This window comes from Sesamum indicum, unplaced genomic scaffold (genome assembly GCF_000512975.1).
Source record: "Sesamum indicum cultivar Zhongzhi No. 13 unplaced genomic scaffold, S_indicum_v1.0 scaffold00166, whole genome shotgun sequence".
NCBI classification, from domain to species: domain Eukaryota; kingdom Viridiplantae; phylum Streptophyta; class Magnoliopsida; order Lamiales; family Pedaliaceae; genus Sesamum; species Sesamum indicum.
In genome coordinates this window covers 122870-135863 of record NW_011628070.1, presented here as the reverse complement: position 1 = coordinate 135863, position 12994 = coordinate 122870, and the positions used below count along the sequence as shown (strand labels likewise).

The 12994-nt window shown below is 34.8% G+C and overlaps 1 protein-coding gene across 1 annotated transcript; it reads right to left on the bottom strand.

Moving 5' to 3' along the window:
- Positions 1 to 6968: 6968 nt before the first annotated feature.
- LOC110011350 lies at positions 6969 to 7448 on the bottom strand. Its single transcript, XM_020691356.1, has one exon. The coding sequence runs from the start codon at positions 7446 to 7448 to the stop codon at positions 6969 to 6971; it is 480 nt and encodes a 159-aa protein (XP_020547015.1).
- Between the last annotated feature and the right edge of the window lie 5546 nt (positions 7449 to 12994).

Below are 12994 nucleotides of genomic sequence, written 5' to 3'. Positions count from 1 at the left end.
TTATTAATGAAATATGTAAATTAGCAAGTTATGTATAAATATTTACATAATTTAATTTGTATCTTTACACATCTTTGCTAGCTAAACTAAACTATTTTGTGTAATTAGCATAAATAAGAAGCTTTTAAAATTTTATATTTTGTATTAATCGATTAGTAAAAATATTTAAATATTATTATACATTCAATTTCATATTAGTTGCCATTATACTTTCATAATTTATAATTTCCATTATACTTTCATAATTTATTAACTACTTTTGATTAAAAAAATGTATATATATAAAAATATTTTTATGATTAAACATAAGGTAAATCTTTCTTTTGTTTGTGTAATATGTTTAATAAATATTCTTAAATACATTAATGTTTTAAAGTTATCTTCCCAATCAAAATTTTGAATTTTCTTAATAAATAACATTGAGTTCGAACTTAGTTTTTCCTTTTCAAGTTATGTCGAGCCCGAACTTGAATTTGAATCTTAAAAGTTTGTCGAACTCATACCCTTACAATTACCCAAGAAAATAGAAAACAAGATGCCAATGCTATATATTACCCAACACGACTCGAACTATATTTTCTATTATAATTCTTGTTGCATCTTCTATTTTATTTCACATATACATATCACGTATATAAAGATTATGATATTAATTTTATCTAGGGAAAAGATTTTATACACGTCAAAATATATATATGAAACTAAATAGAAGATGCAACAGGAGTAGAAAATCCAATGTGAACACAATCAGGAAAAACCGCATAATGATGTGGCAAAAGTGATAAAAAATATAATTAAGAAGCATAAGATGTTTGCGGTGTAGGACTCCTCTAGGAGTGTCAATGGCATAATAGGACGATGAGTTTATTTTGGCGCTTTCTCCATTGCCAGAAATGCTTGAAGTACACTGGTACAAGAAATTCTCTGGCAATTTCTTCCTATCTATCATCTTCTATTTTAGCTTATATGAACATAGTACAAGTATGGGAAAATAAAATTTTTCTTCCCATAAAATAAAGCCGTCCACTTTTGGTCCCATTGGCTATGGGACTATCACTTTTGGTTACTAACTTTCAAAAGTTAGCACTTTTAGTCTCATGACACATTTTTATTAGATAATTAACGAAAAAAACTACATGATAGTTAAGTGTTATGGGAACAAAAGTGCTGTATTTTTAAGTTTAGACTAAAGTGAGAGTGATGTAACCAAGGGACCAAAAGTGTAAAGGCCCAATAACCACGTGTTTTCGTTAAAATGTCTAACAGAAAGGTATAATGAGACCAAATGTGTTACTTTTCATAAGCTACAGGGACAAAAGTGAGAATTTCATAACCAATGCGACAAAAAGTAGAAAGACCCTAAATTACGATACAAAAAATATTATTTTCCCAACATAGTACAAGTGTCATAGTAGAACTTTAATTACATTATGTATATTTAAGGAATAGTATAACGCTAAATGGTTAAAAATACTAACTTCCTGGGCGAAACATGCTATTTTCCCGACATAGTACAAGTAACAACAAGAGTAACAACAACAACAACTATGTAGAAAAAATGTCAATATAATTTACCGTTACAATCATGTACATATTAGCTTCCGCTTTTTTTTTCTTCTTTAGTTCTTTCTCTTTTTGCTCCCTCTTCAACCACTCCTACACGAACAAAAAATTTTACTAATGCGAAGTATATAGAAAAAGAATAACAGGGTGTTTGGCTAAGCTTATAAGTACGTGATTGAAACATTTTATAAGATGTTTAGAACCCCATAAGCTGTCGAGAACCTATCTTGTTTTTAAATGTCTTATATGTTCTTCAAATAATGTCCAAAAAATAAAAATACACTCATAATTTTGTTAGTATTTTAATTTTAACCTTCGTATAATTTACATACCCCCAAAAAAAAATTATCTATTTGTATAATTTTAAATTCTAAGAGATTGATCAATTTTTTGGATATTATTACAGTATAAAAAGCTTAGGCTGAATTATATTTTGCTATTCGAACTACACCCTTTTTTATACTTCGCTATAGAAATTATTTTTTGTGTCAACTTACCGTATCAACTTTGCAAAATTAGTACTTTTCCATATATGATCGTCCTTTTATTGATTTTATGCCGAAAGAACATTACATGTTGCGCATATGTGAAAAATATCACATCACATAACCCTTAAACATCACATGCACACTGGATGTGATGTTTTTTCGATAAAACTTGGTTGAGAAATAGTTATAAATGGCAAAGTGTAAAATTTTATAAAGTTAAGATGGTAAGTTGACACAAAAAAAGTTTAGATGCCAATGTATAAAACGGTCATAGTGCGGATGACAACATAGAAGTAATCCAAAAGCTTATTATGTCTAACACTGTAATGTCATACAACCTCAAGCATCATATTTGTCCAAATAATATAAGAACTTATTTTTAAAATAAGAATAAATATCTTTAAAATCTTAAAATATCTTATAAGATCTAGAAGCATAAGATGTTTCAATTAAACTTAGCCAAAAATCCTCTAAGTTTCTTTTATAAAAGTAAAAATGACTTGAGCTGATTTTTTATCAAACCTTAAGATGCTGAGAATTTCTTTTATAAAAGTAAAAATGACTTGAGCTGATTTTTTATCAAACCTTAAGATGCTGAGAAATATCTCTGTCATTAATGTCGCACAGTGTTTTATCCTTGTCACTTTCACGTGTGTACACCAACATATAGGCATTAGACTTCCCTGTAAACTTGAGGGGGGCATTATCTGGATTTGTCGTCATTACATGCTGTCAAGACAGAAATGTAAAGGTAAGAAAGTATCAACAAGTTTAAACAAAAGTAGAAAAAATAAAAGGAAAACTTACTTCTTCTTTACCTCCATAAAGCTCGTCTAAAGCCTTTATTATGTCTTCTATTGTCACTCATTCATCGTCGAATTTATACCTGAAACCATTCAGAATGATTTTCTTTATGTAGTTTGCAACGAGAGATCTACATGTAATCTATTGCGAAAAGCAGAAAATTTGCATTTTTACATCTCGAGAAAATAGCATTTTCAGTCCTATATGTCTGGGCCTTTTACAAATAGTCCCATTTGTTGTGATTCTCTCACATTACAACCCATAAGTTCAAAATTTTCTCATTTTTAGTCCTCATCATACTTTTTCGTTCAATAATTAATAGAGCTGTTAGAGGGTTTTTAAGGGGGATTATGACGGTTCCATTAATTATTGGATGAAAAATGTACTTAAGGACTAAAATTGAGAAAATTTTCAACTTATGTGATACAATGTAAGAAAATCGTAATAAATGGGACTAAAGTGAAAAAGGCCCTAACATATGGGACCATAAATGAAATTTTTTCTTACGTCTCACAAGTTAGTCTTTGGCAATATCTGGTCCCATTATTTTCGAAATCACCATATTGCATTCCATAACTCCAAAAAGTTTGCAATTTGCATGCCAAGCCTTAATTCTATTAAATTTATTTCATAAAAAAATTAATAGTGTACCAAAATCTCAAAGAGGCTAACTTGTAGGACGTGAAATCAAATTTTTCCTGAAAAGCATTAGTTAATGGCCTAATAAAAACATAGTGTGTCAAATGAAGCTAGTTAAGTTTAAGCCTCTCAGACTATACAAAGCTAAAGAACATTTACAAATATAGAAATGAAATTTTTTATGGATTAAATTCCATAACTAACACAATACCACTGGTTGGATAGAGTTGGCCTTATGAAAGCATAATAGTGTCCGGCGTGCACCCACCACTATGGACCAAAACACTGCAAAGAATGAAAATAGTCAGAATGAAAATAGTTAGAATGAAATGTAACTAAGGTTTTGCAAGTGTGAAGAATAAGAAAATTTAGAGATGTTGCAATTTGAAAAAGAAAATAATCCCAATGGTCAATTTTCGTTGGAACAAATTTTTTGTCCTATATTTTTTGAATTTTGGCACTATCTTTATCTTACTGGACTTGCAAAATAGGTCCTATGGCTTTCTATTTTTTGTACAAATTTGGTCCATACCAGTGGGAGCGAAAGTATTGTTTGAAACCTAGATGAATGGAGGTCGTCTATACACAAACATTGGGCTAAGATGCAATCCCCTGTGGAGAAGCTCTGAGACCCCAATGTTGATGTTTAAAGCAGATGTACATTGACGTAATTCTTCGGTCCCCTCATCCGTCCTTCGACCTGTTTATGACAAACTCTAAATGGGCTTAAGAAGACCATTTCATGAGTTGATAAAATAGTTGAACCGATACGAGGTAATGATTGAAGAATCTGCACCGTCAGTATTGAATTTGGAGGCTTCAACCTCAAAAGCGAAAGGCAAGGGAGACAGACGCCAAATGAGAAAGAAGGATGAAGCTAAGTCAGCCATTGCAAGCATTTTCAGCGCTCCTGTTGCCTTGATGGGTGAGGGTAGAAGGAAAATGGAATAATGGTTTGGCAGTAAAAATTTACTTATGATGTTTGCATAAAATTGCCAAAATTCATTAGACGAGAGAGTGTCGTGAACTCCCCTTCACCCAACTATGGCATTTGTTAAGAAAACATGATTACTATTCTTATTCCCAAGTTTTGGACACTTGCTCTCGAAACGCATTTCCACAAATGATTTGGAAAACAGTTATAATTGAAAAACGGTTAGGACCGAAAAACAACATCTGATTGTTGGGTATGCTACCTAGCGTAGCCGCACCACTAGTCACCGTAGAGGATAACAACTGGGCTACGCACAAGATAAAAGGCCTAAGATCTCATTACAAGCCCAAGGAAAAAATCTTAGACACCATCATTGGCTTTGAGTGATGATAGAAAGATGTAATATGCGGTTGGACCGCAGGAAATAGACAGAAACAAAAAGTAGACCTATAAGACCTAGCCGATATCGCAGATTGCTCATAATCAATTTAATATGGAAACATGAGTAATTGACTTTAAGGTCAAGTGGGAGATTATTGTGATGGGTGACCAAAAGCCAATTGAATTGGTGGTTTTGAGAATTATTGAAGAAATCTTTATTTAAGCAATGTTTTCCCGACGAATATGATAGGTATTCTTCTTCGGCACACGTATCAGTTGTGCTTACCAAATTACGTCAAGCACTGCTTTGACATCACAACAGATGCCCACTGACCACTTCAACAACCACGCAACAGTTGGACTGCGGATTGGATGGCGGTCATGAAACCAACTGCCAAGGGTTGGGTTTGAAATGTTCTAAGTCGAGGGCCTCAAGACTGGGCATCGAGAGTCCTACTGAGACTTGCATTAAGAGTCGCATTCATTTGATGAGTGTCGTGTTTCATCGGCGACAAATATGAGATGTTTATGCAATCTTAGTTGGTCGATTGGCAAGGTGTGGAATCGATTGAACTGACTCGTGGGGATTATTATAAGGAAGCCTTAAAGGCTTGGTCGGTAATAGTCGAATCCCCGACTTTGATAGTATGAGGAGTAGTCCTCAGACATGAGAATCATGACAGTGACGTGCATGCGATGACTGTATCTTAGATTTCTTTGAGAAGTGATCGTGTCACAAACATGGTCATCATAAGCCTTGTCTAGTGTAGTCAATGTATGTAGTGAGGACGGTGAGTTCCTTAGAAGAGGATCCGTTCCCGGTCAAAATGTGACAGAGGTATTTCCTATGCACTTGGAGATGTGTCTACACTGTACAAAGCTGTGGCCGCAGTCGTTGATCGAATAGGAAAAAGAGGTTACTATGTCGAGCAATTTGGCATAACGCGATCTGAAGTAATAAGCATAGACACCTAGTATAGGATGAGAACCGACACCCAATTTCATGCCCTAGACTAAGGCCAGGAGATGGTAAATGGAAGGAACATAACTGTATGGACTTGAGAGCCTAAAAATTCACATGGATATTCGTCTAATCTCTAGTTCCAAAGACCGTTGCTAGACGGCCACCCATGGTGACGAGCTTTCTTGATCAAGGGTTGATAAAAAATTATTAATTAAATTGAATTTAATTAATAATAGTGTTTGACACTAACGCAAGTCTAGCTGAAAGGTGAACCTAAAAAGTCACACACAAATCACCTAGAAGGGACAAGTAATTAATTCCTTAAGTAATTGGATTACTTATAAATAAGACGGATCCATTAGATGGATAAGCCTAAGAATAAATTAATACGATTAATCTATGACTTATTAATTAATAAAGACTTATTGGGCTCATACGTTTAATTGATTTAAATATATAATGGGCTTAAGTAAGTGGGCTTTAATTTAATTGAATTTAATTTTATTGGGCCTTGTATTTTAATTAATCAAAATCGGTCCAAGCCCCTTAATTAAGTTGGTGGAAATGATTAGAAAATAAAATTATTGACTAACAAATTAACTTTTCGAAAGTGTCATGTTAGTCATTATTTATTTTGAATAAAGAATTTTATTATCTTATAGATGGTTAAATGGACCTACACATATTATAGTGCATTCATACAAGGTATATATATGTTTATTAGTTATTTGGAATAACTAATGAAGAAATACATAATACACATTATAATTTCCTACACCCTAACTCCACCTCTCAGCCAACCCTCTTGTATACAAACTTGGTGTGTATTTTTCTTCCTAATTTTTTTCTACCAATGAGGATTCAGGGATCCCAAATTCCGGTGGATGTGGACGCAACTTTAAAGGGCTTCTACGTTGAAACCTTGCGTGAACGGGTAAACAAAGGATATTCGAAATAAATCAAATCAAAAGGTAATTCTTGATTTATGATTTATGTATCTCTCATTTTTCATTCAATCATAGCCCCATTTATTTTATTGTTATATTTGCATAACTACATCGAACGCTCGGGAACTCCAAGGGTACAACCCTTGAAATTCTGGTTTTATTAAGTTTCGTTTTAATTTACGTAATTTTATATTACCACTTCCGCTTGCGCGTTCCCAGGCCGATCCAGTCGTTTTTTCATGGTGCTTTCAAATAGTGATTGCGACAGCTTTTCCCTTGCCATTTTTCCTCTTCCACCGTTCGACCCTCTTGCCTTTTGCTTTGGAGGTTGAAGCCTCTCCTACCAATACCGCCGACATAGACTTGTGGGTCATGGCCTCATATTGGACCAACATATTAATTAACTGATGAATAGACTTGTCAAGTCCGTTCATGTTGTAGTTAATAATAAACGGGTCGTAGGACAGAGGAAGCGACTGAAGGATCACGTCAATGTACGTGTCATTGTGAAGCCCAACTTTGAGGTCTTCGAGCTTCTCCACTAGGGATAGCATCTTAGCCCTGTGACTTTGTACAGATGATTCTTCGGTCATCTTGGTCCCGGAGAATACTTTTGTGGTGGCATATATAATATGCCTATTAGGAATTGCATAAACTTCCTTCATGTGGAGCATTATCGGGAGAACATGATCCAGTCTATCATATTGCTTTTGGATGTCATTAGACATTGAAGCCAATATGATACTACGGACCTTGCCGTTGTCCTCAAGCCACTTCTCGAACGTGACACGTTCTTCAGGCGAAGATTATTTTGGCAAGGCTATTGGGAGTGGCTTGTCCAAGATATAGTCCTGGTTCACGAAATCTAGGACAATCCTCATATTTCGCAGCTAGTCGTTGTAATTTGTGCCATTGAATTTGTTAGTCTCTATTATCATGGTTAAAGGGTTCTTAGATATTTTCTAGAAAATAAAAAATTAAATAAAAATCAGCAGATGATTGTAATATTCTGAATTAAGGGTCTTCGCATTAATGTACAAAGGAGTCAAATGATTCTCTCATGATTAGCATCTGATTAGGAGGGACACTTACCGATGAAGTATTTGGAACTCCCCCTTATATCGTTGCGACTTACTCTTTTGGATTGTATACCCCTACTTGACAAACTCGATCAGTGTATCAAGGGTTGGGAAGGTACGTTTTTATTATATGCGGGACGAGTACATCTTATTAAATCTATTCTTACTGCTCTAGGTGTATATTGGGCCGCTACTTTTATTTTGTCTAAGGGTGTCTCTCGGGAGGTAAAAAAGCAACTGAGGGCTTTCTTATGAAAGGATTCGACTTTTCATGAATATGTGAAGGTCGCTTGGGATTGTGTATGTCAACCTATTAATGAAGGTGGTCAAGGCAACCAAGACATCACTGCCCTCAACCGTGCTCTTATGGGAGTTAAATTATGGCAAGTTATTCAGGGTAATAGGGCATACACGAAACTGTGAGATACTTCTATCTGGACGGTGTCAGATCGAAGGGGTTCATGGGGCTGGCAAAAACTCCTCCATCTTCGGCCCCTCATTGGACCGTTTGTTGAGTATGTTATTGGATATGGGGCTACATTCTATTTATGGCAGGATCCTTGTCATGAACTAGGCCCATTTATTCGATAGTTTCCAAATGGACCTAGCCTCACGAATACACGGCTGACAGACAGAGTTGTTTCTTGCATTGGGATGGACAATGGCGTTGGCCACTCCTGTGATCCCACGCATACCCTTTAAGATCGCTCACGGATATTCAGCAGATTATGCATTCCCTTCCACACATTCATGGTGGTAATGACCGTATTTTATGGCAAACTCAGACATTGACTCCAACGTCAGCTACGGTACTCCGATCGCTCCGGACTGAGGGTCCCAAGGTAGGTTGGTCTTCACTACTCTTGGGCCCCATTAAGATCCCTACGCATACCTTTGTCCTTTGACTAGCCATACTTGGTAAGCTTTCTACCATGGACAGACCTTGGTTATCTCATTTGGATAGCTCCTGTGTTCTTTTTACAGACGGTGCAGTGGAAAATCACAGCCACTTATTCTGGCACTGCCCCTATTCGAGAAGTTGTTTGCAGGTGATTTAACTCACACTTCGCTTCCCATAGCCGAACCACCCGTGGCCTACCGACGTGTTGTGGGCTGCTAGCAGACGGAGGGGAAAGCACATGATATATGCGTCCTATTGTGCCTTACTTGATTCCTTGATTTATCACATCTAGCATGAGCATCATCTTCGACGTTTTGATGGGAGCCATCGTGATTCACGGACTTTGGGTACACTTATTCTTGATGATGTGGGATAGAGGATTCTTACTGTTGAACTGCCTTATGCTGTTAGTACATGCACATTTTATCGTTTATGGAGGATTTCTTAGTTTGTCAAGGAATCCACCTAGTTGATGCTTGTTGTACTGTACTTATGTACCCCCTTTACTTAATGAAATTTATATTTATCGAAATATTATGAATTAAGCTTAAAGACTTGGTATTTAGTCTTTAACACTCCCACTATTTATACGAAAGCCCACCACTCTCAAGTGGGGTTTCGGGAATAACATTTCCTAGTAAACTTAGGATCCACAAGTGAATTTGTCATGCTCCAATTATACAATTCAAATTGCAAAGGCCTCGTGGGAGGTATCCAATACCATTCTCATTCCATGAGATTTCCAAGATCCTTTACTTCACTTTTTCACATGATTTTGAGACTCCAAGCGAATCATGTTACTTGGTGTTAGGCCCCATCCATCAACCAAATCACATTTCATTCGCCGTCCCCCACGACTCGTGAGACAGGAAAACAGTGAACATGTTCCTTTGTTCACAATAATAGTACAGCTTTCCTCTATCCTAAATGTATCACGACTCATGAGACCACACTTGGGTATCGATAGCTTCCTCACCACATTGCTGTGGATGGAAGGCTTGGACGGATCGAAAACGGTGTTGTGGATGGAAGGCTTGGACGGATCAAAACCATTTCGATCGAAGTCCATTATAGGCCTAATATTTAACTTGGTCCAGCCAAATGAGAGTTAATATTGAGTTTTTAGACCGAGACCTCTTCACATATTATCATTGCATGAACAAATATCAAATATTTAAAGCATTAAGTAAACGCATCGCATGCAATGAAACCTAGCAATCCCTATTGGATGATCAAGAGCCTAACCTATGTGATTCACTGAACCCGCAGTGAGTCTTAGGACTGTCAAGGTGACCCTATGCTATTACAATAGTGATTTACCCATCAACATATAAATGGGCCTTCAAACTCCTTCCTTCTTCGCGGGCCTTCATCTCCATAGGCTTGCTTTTACATAAAAATTATAAAACCTCACCGAAAACCAATGTTACTATAATTACAATTGAGATAAGAAATTCCGATAAAAAATCGGGGGGAGTAAATCGGGGGTATGAGAGAAAGCTTTATCATTCCAAGGCATAAAAAGAGAGAGAGGAGAAAATAAATCACAAGGGCACACAGGCCCACCCAACAAAATAAAATGGCATACAAGCAGTCTAAGGCTCCGTGATCATCCATTAACATTCAACTACCACATAATAACAATTAATCATGCTAGATAAAAAAAAATGGAACATCCCAAGAAAAACAACATGATATCCAATATCACGACAAACAATTATATGCAGAAAACAACAAGTTTAATATTTACAATTTAAAAGGATAACAAAGTTTCATGCATCCAATGCACGCAAACCAACCAAATAAATTAAAGCAATTTAATTCTAGAAAAAAATCTAATATTATCCAAAATTAAATCACAAAAAATAAATATCTTTAAGAAAATATGGAGAAATTAGAAAATCCAATTTTTTGGAAGAAACGGTAAAAAAACGGCCTAGCCGTCGGCCGCAGTGACAACACTCGCCTGAGAGCGCATGCTCTACACTGCCAGTCAGCAGTGCACTACTACAATACCTTAAAAAATATTCTTTTATTTCTACACATTAAATTGAAAATAAAAGTAAATATTTTACTAGAAAATTCAATTTTCTTAAAATACTTAAATCATCCAAAAAATTACAAAAATTGAACAAGTTAGTTTTCTCATATAATTATACAAGAATAGGCAAAATGAATAACATGATTCAAAAGCAATAAAATCACGTTATCATGCTTATTCACATCGAACCGGGCAATGATACCACTTGAAATCAACAAAAATGCGAGTGGATCGCCCCGAGAATGCGCAAGTGAAAGCGGTAAATACAAATTCACAAATTAAAAATCAAATTAAATAAAATCATGGTTCCAAGGGTGTACTCTTGGAGTTCCCGGACATTCGATGTAGTTAATTAAATAAGCAATAAAATAAAACAGGGCTTATGATAAAATTAAAACTACAAGATGCAAGAAACGTAAATCAAAGATTACCTTTGCTTGATTTACTTCAAACTTTCTTTCGTTGATTTGTTCATGTGTATGTATAATAGATATAAATGTAATTTCGTATTAATATTTTTACAAAAATTATATACATCAAAAATATCTTTAAAAAAATAATTAAGAGCAATCATTCTAAAAGTGAAAATTTGTATAGTTCAACAAACTTATAACATATTAAAGGATAATAAAATTTAAGTAATGTGATCTCAGAGTAATTTTATTAACTCATATTAATATATCAAACATCAAAATTTAAATTTAATGATACAATTAATTAATATGTACATAATAAGTAATATTAATATACAGTTTAGTAAAATAAAATAAAATAAAAAAACATTTATGTTTTATGATAAACTAGAAATTTTCATGTTTCTTCTTGATGTAACAAATTAATTCACAGAGTAAACATTTGACGAATCAACAAAAACACTTGAAGGAAACACAAAATATTTCTTTTAGAGTGTTCAATCTAAATCTTTCGAGATCTTTTAACGCTAAATTAGGCTAGTTGGACAAGCATTTCGAGAAATATGGTACTCAAGTAAAGAAACATTAGTTATAATTCAAAAGCAAGTATATACCTTCTACCATTTTGGTGGGAATAATAGTTGTAAAAAGGTTGTAAGTTTAGCTGTTCAAAATTGAAAGTATTTGAAGCAAAATTTAAAAGTGAAAAAAAAAAAAGTTGAAATTGGTCTATTTGGATAAACAACTTTACACTATATGCATTGTTGGCAAAATTGTATTTTAAATAAGTATCAAATTGATCCTAAAATTCAAAAAGTCGGGCATATTTAGTCCACTGCTTTATGGAATTTTCGAAAATAGTCTCAAAATGGGGAAAACTCGATACATTTAGTCCTCTACTTTATGAGATTTGTGGAAATAAATGTGTCATGTTTTCTCAATTTTTTGACCATTTTGAAAAATTCGTAAAGTATATGACTAAATTTGTCGGGTTTTCCAAATTTTATAAGCATTTTAAAAATTTCGTAAAATAAAGTGTTGAACTCCTATCCTATGGAACTAAAATTTTAATTTGGGCATGCACTATTTGTAATTCAAGAAAGGAGAGACTAAAACATTCCATCATAGATTAGTTGAATTTTGTAGAAATTTCAAGTTTGAGAGAGAAGACAAAATCTCCATTCTCAAATCAGTATAAGTACAAACCATCATTCATCATCGAGAAAAATACAATGGAAGCTAGTGTATAAATAAAAGAGAAAGGAATCTAGGTGACAAACTACAAACCAACCAAATCTAGGAACAACAGAAAAATTCTAACAAACAGATTAATAATACAGAAAAGTACAAAAGATCAAAACTGCACAAAAAAGACAATAAAAATGAGATAGCTAACGACCTACAGGCCGAGGTTGTAAGCGACCTGAAATGCAGCGATGCAACCTCGAGGACTTGCACATTCTTCACAGCCCCCCCTTAAGCTGGAGTTGAGGAAGAGAGGCCCAGCTTGGGAAGGAAGCGAGTAAAATCTGCAGCAGTGAGGGATTCAGTGAAGAGATCGGCGACCTGAGCAGAACCGGGAATGTGAGAGGAAGCAATGAAGCCAAGTTTGAAGTGATCAAGATGGAGGAAGAACGACCTGGAGTGCGACCTAAATCAGGAGTGGAGGAGGAATCCCAGTAGGGAATAGGGACAGGAGGTTTTGTTTGTAAAGAGAATGAGTGTTCATAGAAAATCACATCTCTAGAAGTGGACAATATTTTTCTAGCCCAAGTAAAACGCATCTAGTGGCTCGCTCATCAAATTTGTGTTAGTGAGGTCGAATGTTGGTTGCATAGCA